General features: G+C 38.2%; 1 protein-coding gene across 1 annotated transcript in view; it reads left to right on the plus strand.

The window, feature by feature from the left end:
• tbc1d22a (TBC1 domain family, member 22a) overlaps positions 1-24,509 on the plus strand; it is a gene marked incomplete in the record, with an annotated part of 187,010 nt that overhangs the window by 91,866 nt on the left and 70,635 nt on the right. The window contains 1 exon segment of the mRNA XM_024282972.2: positions 16,573-16,679. Coding sequence (XP_024138740.1) covers positions 16,573-16,679 — 107 coding nt within the window.

A 24,509-nucleotide genomic window follows, 5' to 3' on the forward strand; every position in this document is an offset into this window, starting at 1 on the left:
CCAGTGGTCTTTTATTTGTAATTATGATGTTTTTAGTTAAAATAAAATTAAAAAAACAGTGTTCTTGGAAATAGTTTTCTCAGAATCTACACATTCTCCCTCCCAACTCGTCCTCTCCGTTATTACAAATTTCCTTTTTATTATTATTTTTTTTATTTTATTCACTTTTTTTTATTCGTTTTTTTATTTTAATATAGTTATTTATTTATTTCATTTTTTTTTCATGGTAAAAGGCCTGTAATATACGTGGTACCTATTGAAAAACATATTTTTTTTTTCTGTGCCTAGCACTATCACTAAAATTTCTTGGCTATGTCCGAATTCCTTCACTACTCACTCTACAGTGCATTTGCCGTTTTGTATTCCCGTCCAAATCTACAATTCCAATAACTAGAAATGTCCCAGAAGTCTTTGCTAAAAACTAGCGTCCATCGATGCACACTATACAAGCGAATATAGACAACAATGCATTGTAGTTGAACATTTTTTTACAAAAAAAGCGTGTTTTATTGTAATTTTTAAATAAACCATCCACATTTTCATCATCAGAACCCAGTCGAGTCCCAAATAGACGTCGTTAAATGTTTGTGAAATATTTGTGAAATCGGTGATGTCATATCCAACGTTTAGCAAAACGAAAGAAAACTAGTCAACATCATGTCCGAATTGCCTTTAAAATCCACTAGATGGTCCCACACGATATAGTTTTTTAGTTGTTAGGGATTAGAGGGGTAAATTTGGACATAGTCCTTGACTTGAATTATTGGTGCTGTGGGTGGTCGTTACTCTACAATCCAACACACAAAGTTACCAATCAATAGCTGTGCGTCCATCTGCATCCATTTTATTATCAGGATGTTACCAGTATTTCTCTCATCACTCCAGATAAAACGCAATAGAGCTCCCAAATGATCCAGAGAAATAGTCCTGTCAAAGAAAAAAAAAGAGACTTCTGTGAATAATAGCAGGGGGTTATTGAATATTTTTAGATTAACTTAATTACTTGACTATAAAAAGCCTTAAATTGAATCTCTCTCCATTAGACTGCTTCAGCTTTTTCCCCCCTTTGGACTCAAATTCTCATGTCAGCTGTCTGACGGGGGTAGGAGGAGGGGCAGAAAAATAGTTTTATCACGGTGTCACCGGCGAGACGTGCCCCACTTGACCTGATGCAATTGGAAGCAATTGAAACGCTCATCTTATCACAGGGCTGCTGTGTTTTGGATTGCATCACGAGCATGCGCCCAGACACGCACATAGACACACACCTTCATGTATGTATGAATGAAAGCACACCGCCAGTTTCCAGAGCAGATCAACAAACCCACCGTGAGCTCTTCTTCTGTCCACCACCTGTGTCTTTAAACGGATTTCCCACCACTAATGATGCCTGCTTATTGCTGCTCCCCTTACGCTGCGTCCCCTCTATTAACGCTCATGACTTAATGGGACGCTTCAGAGACACTCGCTGCCCCAAACAGGGATTTTTGTGGGATTATTTAATCATGAACAAACTGCAGATTTTGTGTGGGTAATAATTAGGGTTGCCACAATTCTCGGTGTAAAACCGAACCGTATGTTACAAAATGGAACCAAATTGTGGATACTAGTATATTTAGGTTGTAAGTGACAAACAGTTGTGTTGTGCTAAGAAGAAATTATCATTTGTTTTGTTACATTTCACGGGTTTCATGATGGAGCAGTGGTTAGCGCTCTCACCTCACTGTGACAGGCACTGGTTTGAATCCCAGCTGGGACCTTTCTGCGTGAAGTTATACTCGTGCATCCGTGGGTTTTCTACATAAACTCCAGCTTCCTCCCACTGTCCAAAAACATGCTTCATAAGTTGATCGGTTACTCTAAAGCGTGTTTTTGTACATCTAATTGTGTGTTTGGGAGTGATTGTACAGCCCAGCAAAAGATTGGTGACCTGTCCAGGGTGTACCCCGCCTTCATTGAACAGTAGCCGGGGCAGGCTCCGCCATCCTCGTGACCCCAAAAGGGACTCAGTGGGTTAAGAAAATGGATGGAGGGAATACACTACACAAGACTTAGTACTCTGTAAAATAAAAATATTATTTTCTATCCATTTTAATTTTGAGTAGAGTAAACCGTCAACTCAATATTTTGATTTGATAAAAATTAATAGCTTTAAATGTAACAAATTGCAGAACTTTTGTTAATTGATCCAATGATTCGGTTTCTTCAGTGGATGAGCCAACTGAAAGATTTTTCTTCATTTTTCCTTGCTCATTAGCAAAGTAAAAAACAAAGATTTTTCTTTGTTTATTGATCTGAATTGATCTGAGCTTAATAGATCAATAATCGATGCATAAAATAGCGAACGATCTAACGCATAAAGCAGTCAGATAGCTTGATGCTAGCATATAATGGGATTTTCCACAGGACGGCTAATGCTAACATTCAGTCGACCTAGCTTTACAGCTTTATATACTCACAGATATGGGTTTTCCAAAGTCATTTAAGGGAATATTTTTTAAAGTAACCATTTGTGGTCTAAAACAGTTTTTGCTCATACGTTCCTCTTCTTCTGGATTAAGGTGTAATGCTACAGTGCAATCGCCATCTAGTGGCCAAACTGAAACACCTTCCAGGAGAGGCAGAACAATTGCTGGAGCTTCTCTGTTTGAGAAGTACCACTGTATGATATTAAAAATGTCATTATTATTTCACAAATACATTTTACAGTATGTGAACAGTATCAGATTAATATGAATAGCTTCAATACATACATATAGATCATTATTGTATTTCTAAACAAATGTGTCTAAATGTGTAAACCATGGAGACTCAAAAGTAAATTAAATGAAAGTGAATTAAATGGATCGAAAGAAACTAAAAACAAAAAAACTATTGGAATCAAACCAATCCAGGCTCTGGTGAATTGAACTGATTCTGGAAATGATTGGCGATACCCAGCCCTAGTGAGTCATTGCATCCCTAAAGCAAATATTAACCCCTTAACAGTGGAGATTTTGCCGGCAGCACTTGGATATTTCACGCTCTTAGATTTTTTGTAACTCTTCGACTATTTACGCGATCACTGTAGCTAAAGAGTTGGGAATCATTTGCACAAGCAGGAAGTCTGTCCTACGAAGCCACATACACACCAGGTACACAGTATGATTCACATTCAAGAACGTGCCAAACGCGGGCTCTTGAACACACTTTTAGGGTATGGTGTTAACACAGGTCTATCACTACCCAATACTAGCTCACAGCTGGATTAGGCTTGGTGCGAAATGTAACAGCTGTTCAAATCTCGTGAATCTTGCTCCAGACTTTTTCCTTCAAATCTCTATTCTGATAAATAAATGTCATAGAATTCCAAACTGCAAGTATGAATTTCTCCTTCATGATCGATTCTTGACCGTGTGTTGAAAAGGACGCTACCAAAGCCCAGTTCCCGGTTAGTCAAGGGACTTAACTTTCAGCTCGCGTTTTGTACATAGAGCAAACAGACTTAGCATAAAAGGAATATTGATAAGTCATGGAAATGTGCACTTCTGCTACTAGTAATTACTTCTAATTCAGAAGAAGAAATCCTCTTTATCTCACAAGGGACATGCAAGAGAAAGCCACTCTTTATTTACTCGGCACAAACAGTGTGAAATCCTTTTCCAAATTATACAACTTCCTATGTTTTGGTACTGAATAACCTATTAATTTGTGCAATGATGTGTTCCATTTATTAAAATTAACATTCATTTATGATGTGATTGCACTTTTTATATTACAACAAGAAGAAAAGACCCTGATTATCTGCAGAGAGCTTCATTTGTAATTTGTTTTCTTTTTAAGAAAGTCTTTCTCCTAATAATAAAAAAAAAAGCTTCTTAATGCTGGGAAGGGTTGTAATTTTAGTGGTTTAACAGTGATGGCAAAAAATAAACATTTCAGTTTTTAGTGTGTCCTTTCATCTTAGTTTGTTTAGAATGGAGAAACTACAAGATGGTTGAGAACACGGCTTGTAAACCTTTAATGTTAGAAGATCCATTTGATCCAGTTTCTTATCAAAACCAAACGAGAACTGCAAAGTACTGTTTACAAAAATAGACTTTTAAAAAATATTTTTAGGTCAATAAACCAGTAATTAAATATTTACAATAATTGAATTATTAAAGTGTTATATTTTTCTATGGATAACAAGTTAACTTATTTCACTTTTTACAGCATCACATTCAAGTTCCTTTCAAAATAAAATACATCCTTTGTCAAAAATGATCCTCCTGCTCCAGCAGATCTTTTTGAACTAAAAATATAAGAAAGTTATCATTATTTTCGTGCACTGTCATAATTTTTCTCCTTTTTCTATTGAAAATAGACAGCATTAGTGTAGAATCCAGCTTTTAAAGACCAACTCCAATGAAAATAGTTTTTGACATGTTATTGTAGTGTTTGCCTCATACTGGAGGACATACGCAATGAAAATTAAGCTTGAAACAGCAGTGTTAAGTGTTTGTTCAAATTGCTGTGAATCTGAAGCAAAAGAAGCCAAATAATAAATAAAACTCTATAAAACGCAAATATGTATTTCATATTTTATCCTTCAAGATTGTCTGCATGTGACCTCATGCACTTCTACAAGAACACAACTTATCCCAGGGCCAGAACGGATTTGTCAAGAACAGTGATTCATTTTCAAAATAAAAAATCAAACCATGACATCTGAGACATCTTTAAATTGTTTTACAGCACTAACAACTGTATCTTTGTCAAACCCCATATGAAACCTGAACATTTGCTTTCATTTCTGTTAGCTTTTGCTGCTATCCCTTGCCATTTTTGCCGCGTCAACTACAGAAGGAAACATACGAGTGCCACTAACACCGCTAGCCTTCCTTTTAGCCCCTGGAGCCGACTCTTTCTCGTATCCCTCATGCTGTTCCTGGTGTTTAGCTTTTAAATGTGGTGAAGGTTTAGGCTGATGAACCCCCACAGCTGCTGCAAACTGCAGATCTTTTGTACGTTGGTTGGGTATGGCAAGCAAAATGGGTCAATAATCACGCGCCACTATTCGACCTCATTCCCACCAAAACCAAATGTTGTTTTATTTTGCAATATCCGACCAAATGTACACAGTGGGTGAAAATTTGGTGCATACATAATTAAAACCATAATACATGTTGACATACATCAATCCACAGTTTACCATCTCACACGATCGGCCCTCCACGTACCTTACATTACAGACAACAGCTGTGGTATGGTGGGCTTGTGCTATGTTGTGACAAACTACACGTGCATCGACTGTATATAATATATGCCTATGGGCGCGTGCCGCGTACACGGATAACTGACGACGTCACAGAAGTAACGCAGCATGTGCAGTGTACACAGCTGTACACAAACACCAAGACATGCACTGGAAGAAATGGAAGATGCTTTTTAAGCTGAGTTCAAATAAAACACTCATGCAAGCTGATTTTTGTATATGAATAAACAATAACAGTTAGAGATTAAAAATGGGATTAATGCGAAAAACATAACGCACTAATTTGTCTTTAATTAATTAATCGCAATAATTTGACACCCATGATTTTGGTTAATTTTATGGGTATTAGTGAATTTAATGGATGTTGACATAGGTTTTGACGTTTCACTTAATAGAAATTGTTTCACTTAATTTATCAAAAACTACCCTTAGATTTCTGTTAAATTTTCACGTTTCATAAACATGAAAATGTATCCAAACGAAGAATAGATCCACCAATGATCTTATCTCCAACACCTTTGTCTGTTCATATACCGTCACACCTCGCATCTTACCTCACCATCGTTCGTCCTCATTGTGTTCTTATTCCTTGTCATTTTTGCATGTGTCTGCAACATCAAGCCTACGGTGTTGACTCTGCCGTTAATTATCCGCCAGCGTGGAGGCTACCTCTGTGGAAAATGTTCTCTCTCGTTAACGAGGTAACGGTGTGCTCATGCTAATGGTGCCGCCGGGAGGAAATCACATATTTCGTTGCTGTTCCCCCCCACTGCAATGTGTGAAGTCAGGTTTGAGGTATTACCAATCTCACTAGCATCTAGCGTGCGTGACATTTTTAAGTGTCAACCCTTGGGCTGTGTCACTTCTGTGGGGGGAAAGTAGATTGTGGCGTGTTTGGATTTGGCACCTGAGCTGAGAGTCATTAGATTCATTAGATTTAAGCGGAACCACTGCTGTAAATTATAAGTAACGACTGCATTACTGCGCGGGAAATCTTGTTAGAGCCAATTCGGCGCTATCTCTCCTTGGCAGTCCGCGGCTCAGGTTTGCTTGTGATTAATCTGAACTAGCAGAAGGTTGTCAAACTGAAATGCCTTTTTTTTTTTTTTTTTGTTTATTGCCAGTTGCTGCCTTCACAGTCACACATTCCACGCACACACTTTATGATTACATCAGGCTAAACAAGCTCGTTCATCATCTTACATCATGGTACCTTGTGGCCCACAGTTGTACGAGGGCAGATGGCGGCGCTGGCGAAAATGCATGTTTGTGTGTGCATTCAGGCACGTGCCAGCACTCCCGTCTCTGGAGGTGTGACCTGGCTCTGTGTGCCAAGCTGTGCCAAGTGCTCACAGCTGGCAGCAACCTAGCAATTGGTCTCTCTAGACAAGTTGCCCTCTGAGCCAGGACAAACAGGAAATGATCCCCGGGGCCTTGCAGGAATTTGGCCAATTGCAGGGAGGGAAGCAGCTTTGCGACGGGAGATTAACAGGGGCAACACTTTCAAGTCGTACTCGATACGCTGGTTTGAAACCTCAAGTGAGGGGAGCCAAAGTACTTAGACGAACAAACACTCGCCGGCTTATCGTCAAATCAGGCCATTCTTCTAAAATGAAACAGCTTAACTTTATGACAAACATATACACGCTCAGCACAAAGTCATTTATTAATATCTTATTTATATGCTTTTTACGTAAGTGACCATTGGTTTTTCACGCGGCCATGGTCCATCCACATATCGCCTCACTTGTCATCTCACTAGCAACTCGAGAATCATTACAACGATTTAATTCCACAGCGGCAAACAATTTGATATGGAAAGTAATGTATATTGTGTGAAACAATAAAGTTTTATTGAAAAGAAGCAGCATTACTTATATAGATGGGCATATTCACAGCAACAGGGTTAATGGACCCGTTCCTTATGAAGCCATAGCAGAAAAAATACGAACATATGACCCCTGATCAGAATGCTTATCTGTATGATGAATCCAGACTACACATGCAATAATAATCTGTCCTTAATCATTTATAGGTTTCTCAATTAGGGATTCGAGGTTCCCTCCACTAATATATAGAACCTTAGCAGCAATGCAGACTTGATATTTTCTTCCCCTTCCCGATCTATTCTCTTTGGAATTGTTAACCTTTTTCCTTGTAAGGCTGGAGTTTTAGCCAAGACATCACTTTAAAGCCTGAAAATGTGTTTTTTAAATGTTATGCCTGATTATAATCTTCATAAAATGCAAAAAAATGAGATTATAGTTACTTTTGAAGTGTCACTACGGTGTTGAGTAGTGCGAGTGTGCAGGTGGGTATGTGTGCTCCTTGGCTTCTACCACTGTCTGTGTTCCCCTTCTGTCAGTTTGATCCCAAAATGCCACTTTCATCCGTGTTCACTGTCTGCGTCTTAACGACTTGGCTGTGTTGAGTTCTCATCTCCTACCAAAGTAAATGTCAGAACCTGCTCTCTCAACAGTTTGCACTCTCCCTCTGAGCGAGTATTATTTGGCAGAAGATTATTACAGAGGCACAGAACTCAAGCCGCTGAGACTCCCATTAATCAATGTGAAGCTCATTGAAGCTTGAACTTCCTAAAAATCCCCCCCGGTTCTCATTTTTGAAGCATTTCCTTCGGGACTCGGATCATGTCCCAGAGATGTATTGTCAGCCAGTCCTTTCTGTAAAGTCGGACCTCCAAAAGTAATTACCAAGAGAATTTTCTGAACGAAAAAAAAAAAAAAAAAAACTTCCACTGAGGCTTGGAAAGTAATTAGCAATCTTTCCCTTCAATGACAGGTCGACCATTACAGTGTGTTGTCTCTGAAAGGCGACAGTCTTTTCGTTTTGTGTTTTGTAATTCTGCCAAAACACACTACTGCTTGAATAAAGATGAGTGGTTAAAAAAAAGCAGCCACAGGTTGAAATCATCAGACTGTCACCACTCAGCCTTGATTATTGTATTCTTAAATTAAGGACGTTTCCCGACTGATCACTGCGACAACTAATTAGCTAAGAAGCATCGTCCATGCAAATGTGCTCGATGCCATCAGGTTTAGTTCCCCTGTTGATCACTGTGATTTACTAAGCAATAATTAATGATCCACAAGCTAAAAACTATTTTAAATGGTTATCTTTCCAAAATAACAACAAAAACAAACAAAAAAATCAAAATGACTAAATATTGCATCCATTACGGTGATCTTTTGAGGGTATTTAACACCCAATATGCACATTTTTCTGACTTAACTGAGAAACAAAACAAACTAACCAGACTGACCTGAAAACAACACACTACAGTAGCTGATAAAACCATTGACACAAATGCGAGGGACCTACATAACACAATACACAACATTGTCTTAAATAAACACCCAATTAAATCATTAACTTCACAAAGGTTATGTTTACTCAAAAGAAATTAACCAATAAACAGTTAGGTAAAGGTTAGCTCCATAAATCACAAAATGCTCAAATTAACAGTCCCACTTCCCCCTCTTCCTCTGCCACCAGTGGCTCGGTTCTGCCAATGAGCTTTGGCATACAAAACCCAACTCAAGTCTTAGCCAGCGCTTGGACCAGGAAGAAGCCAATAGGTAAGGAATCAGGAAGCAAAACTACACATAACACAAAAGAAAGACAATAAATAATTTTTTGAGTAATGAAAAGGTTTTTGAAATGTCTGGACCCATGGAGGTCTGTAGAGCGGCTGCATCTTCAAAGGAGTGGAGGTTTGTCTTACAGTGACTCGTGCGGCCTTACGGGATGTCATGAGAATAGAACATACAATTGTTGTGCGTGTGGAAAATGTATCGTCAAGTATTTCTACGGCTATTATAAGTTGCACATACTTATGACGTTTGAGTGATCTTGTCCTCACACCATAGTCTAGCTCATGGGTGCCCAAAGTGGAAGCAGGTCAAACTTTACATACCCCTGAAAAAACATAAGTTGTACTTTGGGGTTAGAAGTGGTATGCTATGAGTACTGATTTGACTGATTTACAACCATCTCCTAGTGTTCTAGAAAAGTAGTGCCCTCACCACTCCGTTAATCAACAGTGACATCATGTGAATTGCCATTAAATATTCTCGCAATTAATCTTTTAAATTGCATATTTAACGCTGTCAGCGGTGCTCAGAGCTGCTCCATCTCATGGAGAAGTCTTGCATTCATGCAACGTCATTGTACTCTGCAAGGCCATATAGGAGCTATTAAATTAAATATAGTCTAAATTGGTCAGATGGTGGTAGCTTTTGTTTCTGTGCTTTAAGAACAGCTGCTCCAAGTCCACGTTGAGATTAGGTTGATTGTCCTTGACTCTAACCGCAGCCTATGGAGTTTTCATCCATCAACTTACTCTGACAGATGCGTTTCTTTTCATTAGGATGAATTTGTCTTTTTTTGTATTGTACTAACTCTGACTATTTGAGTATGATATTCCAAGTTGTGTTTCCAAGTGGAATATAAGAACATACTGGTCTGGGCAAAACATATTCAGCTATCCCCTACTTTTTTGGGCTTCCAAGGAGTCAGATTTCTAAGTGAGCCAAGTAATGTCAGGTTTTCTAGAATCCTTTTCAAGCTTTGACTGTTCTTTGTCTCACTTGTAGTCAGAGCCTTTTTCTTCAACTTCTTATTTAGTGTGAATATTACTTGAGAGTATTAAGACTGATAAGAAGCTACTTTATGTTATTTTCATGTGAAAAGGCTGTAAAAAATATATATTTATCCCCCTTTGATGAGATGTTCCTTTGGTGGTAGATAGGTGTCAAAGGCATAGAATTACTGATTTCAGCAATATTACACAAAAATGTCTATTATTTGTTGCACAACATAAACACAAGTTATTTGTTATGGTTGTGTTCAAGCTAAAAAAATAAATGGGGATATATTTTCCCCCAAAATATGAGTTTTTCTACATAATGTAAAGTTATTAGAGAGGATTTTTACCAATTATCTCAGTATCACAATATCACCAATATCGTCAGACATGTATTGCATCGTATCGTGAGGTACCCAGTGATTTCTAGCCCTAGTATTGGATGTTATGGATGTTTTTATCTCAAGGAAATGTCTACGGTTTTAATAAATTAAATAAATACAATTAATTATTAGTGAAGAAGAATTTTTTAATTGTGTTATCTTCCCGTCCGGAATTATATGGCATCAAGTTTTTGGTTTATCGGAATAGAGCTGAGAAAGAAAAAAAACCTGGAGCAAGATTTGTGAAGCCTCTTCAAACTGTAGTTGGCAGTCATGCGCCAGTAAACAGTAGAAATAAAAAAATTAAAAAACAAGAATAAAAATCCCCTTCCTGCTTGTCCACACCATGGGCTAAACACACGTTCAAGAATGTGTGTTCAGTGCGACAAAAACACACATCACATGTCCTGTGTGAACATGGCATAAAAGTCATCCAGGCATAAACCTTAAACCTAAAAGTCTAAATTTGCAATTTAAATCACATTACCTGGCACTTTGTTACTAACAGTCAGGTAAATTTACACAAGTTATGAGAAAATTGTCTAATATTTTTCTGTTTTAAAAATACATGATGATATAATTAAAAAAGTTTTTGTAGATGTATAAAAACAAGCAATATGTGAACTGAAAATATATTTTTTTTATAGTATTTTCCTGAAGTTGGAGCCTTTTTCTGCTGGGATTCTTGAAATAACTAAAAATAAGTAGGGGGGCACAAGGACTGGGTATACAGTCTATATTATACTTCATAATTACAATTCCAAATCAATTCTATTGTCCATGGGGCATTTTTTTAAAAAAACCAGGACTTAGCAAAATAAGCAGGCATACATATTCTACACCCATAAAGACAATTCTATAACGAGAGATTCAAATGTCACTGGCGAAACAAAGACCACACCCTCTTTTTAGCACAATTTTTAGTTAAACTACCAAAGCACCTTATCTATTGTTGTCTTGAGTATCACACCTAATTAAAGAAGTGTAGAAACAGCTTAGAATGAGATCATGTTTATCCTTAAGGGGTCCAGATGACCCCACCCTTACATTGATGTGTTGTCCCTCCCATGACAAAGGTGGACAGGATTTTATGTCCGCCACGGACACCAGTTACGGTAAAAAAATTATTGGGAAACAAAAAGCGCTGTCTTGTGGGGTCCAAATGACCCCACTTTTAATTTCTAGGATAGCACAAGGGGTTGTGCTATCTTATGGAGTCCAGATGACCCAAGCCTTATATTGACACGTTATCCATCCCATGACAAATGTGGATGAAGCGGGACCGGATTTCATGTCTTCTATGGACACCAGTGACAATCAAAAATCATTAAAAAAAAAAAAAAAGTTCAGCGCACTGTCTTGTGGGGTCCAGATGACCCCACTCCTCAACATTACCTAGGATGGCAGAAGGGTTATGATGCACTTTGAACCGGTTGCTCTTACAAACCTGAAAACCCCAAAAACCCGCAGAATGTGCATGTGACTATATCTTAAACTCTTGTATGTGAAGAGTAATCAACTGTGGCCTCAATCCCCTTAGTCTCTCTTATAGTGTAGCTGTTAGTATCTCTAAAGTCGTGACCTGCTTGCCAGATGTCCAGTGTCTATTTGTCTTGCCATTTCAGCAAGCTCATTAGAGTCTTGTAAACATTTAACAAACGTAGTCATGGATACTAGACAGAGCTACCATATCGTACACGTGTGCTCAAGTATCTAATAGGAACATTGAAGCTCTCAAACTTTGGTTGTTACATCTGCATGACCACATATACACAAACACACATTTGCTCTTTTTCTCTTTGATGCTTGCTCTTTTTCCCCCCTTTTCTCTCCAGATCATTGTTAATCAGTCTCATCCCGTCTTCCCTCCATTGGCTGTCAGTCGCTTGTCAAGAGCCCGTCAGAGCCCCTGCAGTCCGTCACACACTGTTGCCGTTAATGACATCTGATGACACCCGTTGTTAAAGTCACTCTCTGGGGATGAATCGTCGCGATGCCGCTTTGAAAGATGCTTCTTTTCAGTCGCCAAGATGTGCGAAAACTCTAACTTTACATATTTGTGCGCGGTTTATCTTCCAGCTCAAGTGACATGTGTCACCTCCCACCAACAGAATGCTTTTGCTCTTATTTTTACCGCAGTGTACAGGTGGCGTAAACAGTCGAATTAACACAGAAGTCAACATTTAGACAGATTATACAACGTGAAAGTAGGGAAATGATAAATATAGGCTCATAAAACCTTCATGGTAGAATACATCAAGGCAGCTCTTTAAAGTTAATGACGTGTTTTCAGCTATTAATTTCTGTACAAATGCAGAACAAAGTGGCATCGTTTCATCTTATCCTTTGGAATATGTTAAGTATGTTCACAACCCTAAATAGAAAATGTACTGATTATTTTTCATGTACAAAAGCTTTGACATTTTCTTAATGTTCAAAGAATCCGAAGCATTGTTCTTTGTTATTTTAAGATGATGAAGATGGTATTTGGGTGGGCGAGTAGTCTGAGTTGCTTTCTTCCTGCATTATCAACTGCCAGACGATCATAAGTGATTCATCCACTCTTTATTCCTGTGCAGAATCTTTGCTCCTCTCCAAGCGTCACCACTATGCCTTACTGGTTATCTTTCACTTGTTCTTCTCCAGCATCTGTGTGTTTGAGGACATTGGCGTTCAGACTCATTTGGAGTGTGAATCGGTGAATCGACTCATATTCCTACGATCAAACCAGGTCAATCTATGAGTCAATTTTTTAATTGAATCAACCTGTGCTATATTGGAAAATACAATTTGAACTAGGTTTATTTTACTGTCAAATTAATACGGCCCAGTGCCATCACAGTTGATGACACATATGTGATGTCAGCAAACAATGATCAAAGCCAACAGTGGGATGAACTTCATGAAGGTAAAATGTGAATTGGTTTGCTGTTAATTCTTACTTGTTTGGTTGTACACCTATTTAATTTACACTTGATTATCTTACAAGAAATACGATGAATTTGAAAAACTTCACCTGCACTCTTCAGTATCGGGTATTTATCTTTGAGTCACACTGGTTCAATCTTAGGTCAGTGAATCAGATCCATTTGGATTGTTCATACTAAACCAGTAACGACTCTGGATCGTATTCGTCTATCACAAATTCTTCTCTGAATTGAATCGTTAAAATAAATCGTCACAACCCTATTTGAATTACATTTTTTTATGGAGCACATTATGTTATTTTTTTATTTTTTTGCAGTAATATTGTTGGTTAAGAGATGGGAATTCCATTCTATTTCAAGCCCTACAGCTTTGTTGATAGATACATTTCTTGACATTCTTTGTTAGATGTCAAAGGGTATCCAGACAAGTCTACAGCATTTCTTCCTTTCAGATATCAACCTTTGCTTTTTGAATGGTATCTGCCATTATTCTGCTTTTATTGCCAATTTTCTCTTCTCTGGCTCATTAACTTCCTGTCATATTTTTCCCCCTTTCTTGTGTCCAGGATCACAGCAAAGGTCCCTTTTAAAGTAGAGTGCATTATATTGCTCTAAAGCTCTGTATATACCCCTGTGTATTGATGGAATGGATCCATGGATCAAAGTCAAGATAGTTTCCTGGTAGTCATACATTCTCTTTACTGCACCAAGAGCTTCCTTGAAGCCAAATTTGAGAGTTTACCAAAAAATCAATTCTTGATTATGCCCTTGATTATGTCCCCTGAAAGAAATGGGTGAGATCCTTAGCAGTTTAGCCCTGTTCTTTAGTAATGGTAGTTCTTTGGTAATTTACCTTTTTGTGCTTGGAAAAAAAATGTAATAGTCATATTGAGAGAAAGTGAAATTCATGACAAGCTTATGCAATAAAGCAAAAAAATGTTTAAAAAGTCCAGGTTTCACATCTCATTGCACAAGCAGGACAAAGCTTTGAGAGAATATATTTACAAACATTGTGTTAGTTTTGCTCACATGAGGCAACACTCATTTTTTTCCATGGAGTGAGAATGAACTGTCCATCCTCCATAAAAGGCATAAGGTGCTATTTTTATATTATGTACAATTCCAGTTGGTCTGTGAACTAAATGAGTTCTTTTGACTATATTTACTTTTCTGGAAGTGTAGTTTTAACTCAAAAATACCTATTTGATTTTCTGTGAAGTTCTAACATATTTTATATTTTTTAATGGGATGAAGCTTGGCTAAAAAAATTATATTAAAGCTAATCCGTCTTTAGAAAATCATAAACATATTGGTTCATACTTGAAACCAAACAAAACTGTTTTTTAACTAAAAAAAATTAAATTAAGTTTAATTGATACATTTTTTTGTTGTCATCCCTTTTACACTTTTGAAATGTTGATTTTTACTACAACTCTTCACCTAATCAGTGTAAATCAGCTGATCTAAGCTGCTTTTTTCAGTGCAATAAGCGGTTTATTCATGTTGATTGTGTGAATTGTCTAGGAGTTAATGGTTAATGATTGTTTAAAGGGTAACCAAACAGGACAGTTGTAGGCTGACTCCGCCCACAGCCGAAATGTGAAAATCCAGTCAGAGGGGTAGGGCTGGGGAACAGTGACTCTTATCTTGACTGGAGCTGCAGATTATTACGTAGGACTTAAATGGTTTGACTAATCATGAAATTCAAATGTAATACCTAGATCAACCTGTAGGGGGCAGCACACAGACGTTTTTTGACTTTATTTTCAAGAATGAAACAATTTTATTTTAATTTGTCAAAAATTTGGCGATGACCAACAGATTTCTTCCAGAAAGTGACAATAAAAGAAGGGACAGCAGATGTAAGTAAGTCAGTAAGCAGTAAAGGTATAGCCACATGCCCCCTACAGGGGTTGACTCATGGATGTGGCTTTTGGGTTGTCCGGTCCTGTGGAAGACTGTAGATTGGAGGGGGGGCTGTCATGTCAAGAGTGGTTAAAAACTAGTTTATTTTACTATTATAAGATAAACCCCTTTTAAAAAATGTTAAATACATGAACAAAATGTTCTCAACAAATCAATTATTGTTTCTTAATAGGAAACAACTCAGTCTACTTTGAAGCTCCATGCAAAACCTTTAAGTGAAACGTTTTAACACAAAAACATTTTTTTTTACAAAACAGAGGAACTTACACTCATGACTACGACTGATTGCCCCTCCCCCTGCAAATGCTTACCTGCATGCACTGCGCAACTCCCCTTTTTTTCTGTGGAAGTATTTCTATGAATTGTGTTCACAACTTCTTTGAAATGTGCATCTGAATGGATGAGCTTGTTTGAGCATTTCTATGACCGTTCAAAAGATTAGATTTGTTCATGAAAGTCACTTCTCTATGCAAACAGACATGGTGTGTGGGAATCACCTGTTAATTCGTCTCTTCTTTTCCATTTACAAAGAAAGGTTTCATATGCAAATGTTCTTGCGTTTCACACGACCAGACTGCTTTTAGCACTCAAGCTAATCGAGAGAATCCGGCTGATTTTCAAAATAAAAGATTTCTGTCTCATTAAAAAAAATAAATAAATAAATTAAAAAAAAAAACAGGTCCCGTGGTTGGGGACCACTGTCTTACGCCACACTTGCATTCACAGTCACAACTGTCCTTATGGCTAGTTACAGAGTATCTGCCAACCAAAAATGGCCACTTGCTCTCTCCTTGCACAGTCCGCAGTATTTTGGGGGAGGGACATCAAAATAAAATATCTGTACTACACACCTGTGTCATCTAATTCACCCCTACTTGACCCTTGCGTGTTGTTTAAGTGTTTACTACGACCTATTGTTTTACGTCGTGTGATGTGACTTGTGAATAAGGCATAAGAGCAGATGAAAGATGTGTTTGCGGTTGCTTAGAGTGTCAATTTCATCATAAAAAATACAGCAGGAAATACTGGTCACTACAGTAATATATAACCCAAAGTTAAGTCTAGTTACCGGTATTGTTGGACTGAATTACCTTTCTTGGTTTCATAGAAATTTCTACAAATAATTAACTACTCAAATCTATGTAGAATAATGATATGTTTGTATAGCATTACTGTAATGTTAAAATCTTTGACTTTTTTTTCTTGTCTTTTTCTCCTCTACTCCCTGCTGTTTGATGCTTAAAGACAGGCAAACATGACACCACAGTTTTAAAGAATCATGAAGTTGTCACAACTCTTTTGACAGCCCTTCCCGAGCTTGACGCTTCAAAAACTCTCTGTCCTTGTTTGTTCTTTCTCCCACAGCCTTTCTGGAACTTTCTGTACGATGTTACCTCTCTGTTTTTGTTTTCTTTTCTTCTCTTTCTGTCCATCTGTTCCTTTGTGCACAGCAAATTCCTCACTCTGCTATTGTTCTCTCCTTTTTCTCATCTCTAGAGGAGGAAGTGGAAAACTTTGACGTGTCGAGTCTCCAGGAAGAGGCTCTGAGGAACATCGAGGCTGACAGCTTCTGGTGCATGAGCAAACTGCTGGACGGCATCCAGGTATCCGTGTGTTTACGTTTGTGTCTAAAAGATGAACTTTTGTATACACGATGTCACTTTGAAGTCAAATGTTTAAATCTTCTCATACTTTTTCATTGATTATCATGTCGCACATCTGGACTTTTTGGTTGAAGATCTATCAGTTTGATTGGAGTATCTCGAAAAAACACAGGTCTTTGAAATTTTGTAAGAATGATGAACATAACATTTCTTTTTTCAAAAAGACAGTCAGGAATGGAGCTTTATGACTCATTGAACATTCAGCGCTGAACAACCATCAGGTGCCCTTAACAACCGTCTGCATTTGCTTTCACAAGTTTTAGACCATCACTATGGCATCTGATGATGCTACATCTTCAGTTATATACACACAGCTCCACAATGAATATGCATCTATCAAAAACTCCCCTATAAGCCCAGTATTTATGGTTCTAAGTCCTATAGGCTCAGGTGGACCTCTTCCTGTGTGTGCGTTATGGTGTCAGAAATGTGGTTGTCTTGCATATTTTTTCAGCCGAACTAAGTGGAGGTGCAGGTAATTGCATACATACTGCAGCGCAGGGCTTCGTTTAGCTTTATTGTTTCATCTCAGAACCTTTTGGCCCCCATCAGCTTGGCTGGTTACAGCCCATCTGTCAGTTCTGAATGTGCCTGGTGGGGGATTTAACAAAACTGTTGCCCAGCTACCAAAACTCGCTTTGTTCTAAGATATTTTTGCATTCGGATTCTGTCTTACAATGTCACCTATTATTAATTCCACTTAGCTACTCAAACCTTTTGTGAAATATCTCCTTTTTTTGCCACATTTTGGCCTTAGTCAGAACGGCCGATATGGCTCGATATGGGCTGTCTGCAGGCAAATAATGGGTAAGTCTGTACAGGGTTTACAGGTGCCCCACATGAAATGTCAGTGATTAAGACCACTTGGTGAAACTGTGATATCGTTAAAGCATATGTTTTCTATTGGCATGCTGTGAGCAACTTGAACCAATCACTACTTACTTACCAGTACATTTTTTCGTTCCAACATGGTGAAGTCTGTAACACAAAAAAATGGCGACTAAGTTGTTTTTCTTTTTTTGGTTTGAGCCGTTAGTAAGTCATTTTCTATGGGTCCAGTTCTCATAGACAGTCAATGGCAGACCCTGACTGTCAGAAATGAGGAAATTAAATAGAGCTTGTATGGGAATCCTAAGGACATTTAAGTATTACGTGCAAACCCCCTGCATGTGGCCTTTAGTCAGTAAGAGGCCAGTACTTGCACCTTACTAACAATGTAGAGCGTGTCTTAAGGACATCAAATGACAGTTTCCCTCGTATGTCATAAACACTTACAACTTACAGTGACCTACGTAATACTTTACAATACATTTCAACGACGTTCCTTGAGGTAGTTGCCTAGACTATGGTCACATATCCCAAAATGCCACCGCATGGCGATCTAAATGCAAGTTTTTTCAGCAAATTTGGCATGTGGCCGCGCAACGGCATTTGTAATAATTCGGCGGCAGTCGCATTTTACACCCCACGCAGTGGCCACAGAAGTTTTTTTAAAAAGTAAAAAAAAAAAAAATTCTAAAAAGTGACAGCGGCCAGTTTCCGCCTGGGGACATTTCGAGATCACACAGTGACAGGCAGGTGTTACATCATTACAAAACCGGGCGACAGCTGGGCGGCTACAGGTCGGTGGCAGCCAGAATCACCGTCCAGCAGCAGCTCTGACTGGACGATGTGTAAATGTCTCTGAACGCCAACCACCTGGTAGCCCAGGGGTGTATAAAGAGATGGCCTTTCTGCACACTCGATGTCCGCATGACTGTTCATGCTTCCGGCACCAATTTCCCAAAAACTCAGGCGGGAGCAGGAAATCTCGAAGATTCTGCCAATGCGCCCCCATCGCGCAGTGGCTGTGTTGTGGCTGTAATGCCGGGCTTGGCGAAGATGTTCCAAAACGACACATACAATGAAAAATTGAATGGATTTAGTGATTTGACGTGATATAACGACTTGTTGTCTTGTTTATGCCATGATTATCTGAATAATTGTTCATATATCGGGCTAATATTCTAGATTCATCCTATGTTTCATGAAGCTAAATTGACATTAATGTGTTCCAGTATATATTCGGTCTATTATTGATTGATCTACTGTACTATATTATGTCAAAAGTGCGACTTATACTATAGAGCCACCTATAGTCCGAAAAAATACACTACTCAACATTGGGTTGGGCAGTATCTTGAAAACAGTTTGGGGCAAACAACATTGACGCTTCGGGGTCATCAGCCGTCTTCTCAGATCACTTAAAACAATTAAATGTATTTTTAATGATTTGGTAGTTTTTATTAAAAGAAAAAAAAGTCATATCTGTTTTATCGCTTGTGGTTTTAATGCAGTAATTAAACAAGAGAATACTCTCGACTGATGCCACTTTAATAGACACAATCTATCCATTCATTTAGAAATGTACTTAATTTTACCCAGCCTTGCTCTGCAGGTAATTAATAGTTGCTAGCATGTGTTGTGCATAAAATGTTACCATCCATAAATAACTATCAGCCTATAGAGTGTTCATTCAGGAAATTAATAGAAGCTGTGCCTTGTTGCCCCTGAGAGAGCAGGAAGGCGCGTAGGAACGCTGGAGAGCAACAAAAAAAAAACTTATGGGTAACAATGGATGGTGTGCTTTTATTTGTGTGCTCGTCCTCCTGCTCGTGTTTGTTTGTGACCTTGACTTCCAACTAATTATGTGCAATGCACCCGGGACGAGCCCCTCCCCCCTTCTCTTCTGTATTACTGCTTTCTAAACAGTCTGATGGAGACTGGATGCCTCAGCACTGTAATTAATCGGTGATCCTGGCTGTGACCTGAGCTACTTCCCGCCCACATCGGCTATACACTATTGCACTAAATTGAGGGCACGAGGGTGGGGGGTCTTCAGTTTGCCCAATTACATGCAGCCAGTGCCTTTTAAATACCTCCTATGTCCGGCGTTTTCTCGTCTGAGTGGTCTCTCAACGGGATCCATTTATTTGGACCTCTCGTAAGTTTAATTAGCTAAACAAAGTTTTCCACCAAGATGTTTGTAATCACTAAATGGTTGGCAGCCTAATGCACCAGGTGTGCAGCAGAGTCATATTTCCGTTTTGTCTTAATTTTCTATTAGGGGAAAATGATCATTAGCTCTGACTTAGTTTTTTTAATTGCCAGGCTTCTCTCTCACCTAAAAATGAACCCCATTTTGGCTGTCGGTTAACTTGGGCGGCCTCTTTAATGAGCTGTTGCTTTAATTGGCAGCTCCTTCCTCTAAAGCTCAAACCAAAGACCCAAGCCGTTCTAATCCCTGCAGTTAGAAATCAAGACTAACTGGTTGATTTATACCAATGAAGAAGACACTTTTTCATGTAAACCTACGTTCATACCGAACGCAATCTTGTGCATTCTTGAACGCCTGTTCAGTACATGGTGTTCAACACAGGACAAGAAGAGAGAGTTTTTTTTCTTTTGCTACTATTTACTACCGAGTATCCGCCATCTACACTTGGTGAGACCTGTCGAGACGGTGCAAATCTCGTAAATCTTGTTCCAGACTTTTTCTTTCACAGCTCCTTTCCGATATATATATTTAATCAGCCACCAGTTATACAAGTTTTTCTACTTAAAAAGATGAGAGGCCAGTAATTGTCATCATAAGAATACCTCAACTATTAGAGACAAAATAAAAAAAACATCCAGAAAATCACATTGTCTGATCTTTTAAGAATTTATATGCAAATGATGGGGGGAAATTTAGTATTTAGTCAATTACAAAAGTTCAACTCAATGCTTTGTTCTAGAAGAGGGGTCTGCAACCTGCGGCTCTGGAGCCTCATGTGGCTCTTTTGTCTCTTTATTGTGGCTCTCTAGTAAAATAAATCAAGTAATTCATAAAAAAAAAATCTATCAAGTTAAAAAAAAAAAATCAACTCATTCACAAACAGTTGAAAGACGGTACATATCATTCTGTGAGGCTCCTGACTACACTACCCATAATGCTCCAGCAATTCATCAAGCAGTTCTCATAGTTTACCAAGGTTAAACTAAAACAGATTTTTCACTGTTGTTTTTCACAGAAAATCAATTTGAAAATTTATAATTTAGGTGCACCAGATAATAAAGTGGATTTGGTATTTTTTAAACAATACTTATGGCTCAAAAATACAGTAAGTGTCACTTAATTAGCTCAGATTTAATTTTGGTTAAATTTACAAATTTCTGGCCGAGATGCACCACAAACAACACTATAAACTGTATACTATTTTCTTTTAAATCCACATCATTATTTACAGCATTGAGATGATTCTATGTGATACAGGGTGTCTTTTATTCTGAAAGGAATTGAACTTCATCAAATTTAATGTAATAATTTTGGGGAAAAATTGGGTTTTCTCAGTTTTATTTTTGCCACAAAGAAAATATAACAATAGTTCATTTGTATTTTTCACAAGAGTTGCAATAACAGTACATATCATTGCTCCTGATGTGATGTAGTCAATGATAAATTTACCTGAATGGCTCTTTTAGCATTAAACGTTTCACATTCCAGTTCTAGATCCTTTTGTTGGCAATGACAGCAAAGGTTTTCTGTAAGTCTTCACAAGGTTTTCACAAACTGCTGCTGGTATTTTGGCCCATTCCTCCATGCAGATCTCCTTTAGCTCTTGTTCTATCTTATCGGGTCCAGATGACCCAAGCCTTACATTGACGTGTCTACATCCAAATGTGGATGAAGGTGGACAGGATTTCATGCCTTCCACGGACACTAGTGAAAAAAATCATTGGGAAAAAAAAAATGTTCAGTGCGGGTGGGGTCCAAATGACCCCACACCCAAAGTCAACATACCTAGGATAGCACAAGGGTTTCAGTAGTGATCTTTTAGGGCTGTCGCTGGGAAACAGTCTTTAAATTACCTCCAAAGATTTCCTATGGGATTGAGATCTGGAGACTGGCTCGGCCACTCCAGGACCTTGAAATGTTTCTTAAGAATCCACTTCTTCGTTGTCTGAACAGTGTTTGGGAACCTTGTCATGCTGTCCTTAGACTACTCTTAGTGGAGTTTGGAGTGTGACTGGCTGAGGTTGTGGACAGGTGTCTTTTATATAGATAAAAAAAATCAAACAGGTGCCATTAATATAGATAACGAGTGGAGGACAGAAGATCTTCTTATAGAAGAAGTCACGGGTCTATGAGAGTCAGAAGTTTTGCTTGTTGTAGGTGACCAGATACTTATTTTCCACCATGATTTGCAAAAAATTCTTTGAAAATCAGATAGTGATTTTCTGGGACTTTTTTTCCTTATTTTGTGTCTCTTAGTTGAGTATGATGAAAATTACAAGCCTCTCTCATCTTTTTAAGAGGGAGAACTACAACAATTGGTGGTTGCTTAAATACTTTTTTGCCCCACAGTATGAAAGATTTGAACTCATATGATTGCAGCCAGGCACAAACCGCAATTCATTTCTGCAATTAATATTGACGCAATCCATGCGTCGCTACCAAACCAGTCCTTGAATAGTCAAATTTCAACCTGATTTAACTTTTATTGTTTCATTGACGCGCATTTGCTTAGACTTCTCATTAGAAGAGGAGAACATAGCTTTAGACATCCTCGTTTTAGAGCAGGAAAATATCTCTGACTCCACATGGTAAGCAGGAAGAAACCATTTTAGAGCTACATTGATAAAGATAGGCATCTTGCTGACCAGACAGGACCTTTTTTCTGTAAATTGACAGGCACTTGTGTGTATTGTGTTTGTGGAACAGCATCAGCTCCATAATGGCACAGAGACCTTTACAGACCATTTCCACATCAAACGGCCAAAACATTATGAAAAAACATGGCTTAACTGCCAGCCATCTTGGGCTAGAAGGGTCACTTAGTCATGCTAAAATGGGCCACTTTTTTATTACTATCCAGGCATGTGACCCATTAAAGTGCTTTTAAGCATGACTGTACCTCTGAAATATATATAAATCATCAATGACTCTCCCTAAAAGTTGAAGATGAATACAAACGGAAAAGTAAATGGAGTTTCGACAGATCCCCCGCATTCGCCCAATTGAGTCACGACTTTGTTAAGTTGACCCCATGATGCCCCAGTCTCTCCAGCAGCCAATTAGTCTTGCACTGTGCTAATTTGGACAGCGCCTCTGGCTAACTTTACTAATTTAACTTGTTAAAATGGTCTTACATCAGCCGTTTCAATGAATTTAAATGAAATTGTCATCGCTGCGTAACAATTGACTTGTTGATTTAAGCATCACTTGTTAATTTCAGCCCATAATGTATTATGAATGCAAAAAAAAAATCAGTCACTCAAAGTCTTAATTATTTAATCCACGTCATATTTAACAGAAGATGCCTCTGCTGACTCCTGCGCTCCCTCTGTGTCTGTGCCTTCCCTACACAGTCAGTGAGCTTTGGTCTGAGCCTGCCGTGCTCCAAATAGAGCCAGAAAGCTTCACAAGGTCCATTATTCCAGCAGCACACCCCAGAGGGCTCTCAGTTTTTAAAGCCAGCAGATGAAAACCAGCCTTTTATGCAAATTCCGTAGATATTCCGTGCACAACAGGGGCTCTTGAAAGTATTTTTCCTGCCAAGGACCAAACTTTGAGCCATGTATCTTTGCTCTGACGTCAAAAGCTATTTTTTTTCTACAAATCAAGCTTTAACCAAGCCCCCACTTTCAGTTAACACATTTGAAGCCAACCAGGATGTAACAAATGTTTCAGTACATGCAATGACCTCTAGAAGCGGATTTCACATAAGAGCAATTTCCCTTTCAATTCAGTCTTGGGCCCAACCTTAAACCAGAAAATCGGCACTTAAGCTTTTTAATTTTATTTAAGCTTCTTTTGCATTTGATGGATTCATGGTAAGACAAACAAAGCTTAATATATGTGCATGATTGTGCCAAATCCAGTCTAAAGTTTAGGGACAAAAATCTTTTTATTCTTTTAGGTTTTTCTTATTCTTTGGCATGATGTCAATTACTCATGTTTTCGATAGTTAAGGTCATTAAAAGCTCGCTCTAGTGGTGATATAACATCAGTCATATATTTCAACTGAAATCAGGTGAACCTCTTACGTGAACACGGATGCACTTCTTAGATATTAGCCATCATTTTAATATTCTTCCATGCCAAGTTAGATGCAGTAATGCAAATGTATGCTTTTACAGCAAAATGGATTTTTATCTGCAATCCTTCCAGGAGGATCTGCAGAAAACAACGAAAAACAGACCAAACGTGTCTAGAATTATACCAATGTTCAAAGACAAAGAAGAATTAGAATTGACCACATTGCAATCCTTGGAGAGCCAATTTAATTCATACTTCAACATACATGAGAAGCCGTGTGTTAATTTACTGCAGAGTAAAGAGGGATATTGAGAAAAGAACAAGCTTCATTAGCACCAAGAATAGCATGTTTTTAGTATCAAGGTAATTTGGCTCTTTGTGATGTGTAATTTTCAGCCTTCTCTCTTGTTAACTGAACACTTAATAGCCTGAGATGAAGTGATTTTTGAAGAAAAAGTACTTCACGCTATCAATTAGCACACATAAAAGACACCTGAATAGTAGAAGGAGACATTTGTAAAATAAATGCTTCAGCTTTCATCTTTTTACTTGTAAGGAACATAAAAGAAACAAAAAATATATATTTCAACACCTCGTTTTCTAGAACATAGTGTAGCTACTGCAGACTGGCAGCATATCATTGAAAATTTGCATATAAGTTGTGGGCAGGATTGTTTTGGTGTGGAGCAACCCCAATCTTCCCTTCCCCA

This window comes from Oryzias melastigma, linkage group LG23 (genome assembly GCF_002922805.2).
Source record: "Oryzias melastigma strain HK-1 linkage group LG23, ASM292280v2, whole genome shotgun sequence".
In the NCBI taxonomy this organism is placed as follows: domain Eukaryota; kingdom Metazoa; phylum Chordata; class Actinopteri; order Beloniformes; family Adrianichthyidae; genus Oryzias; species Oryzias melastigma.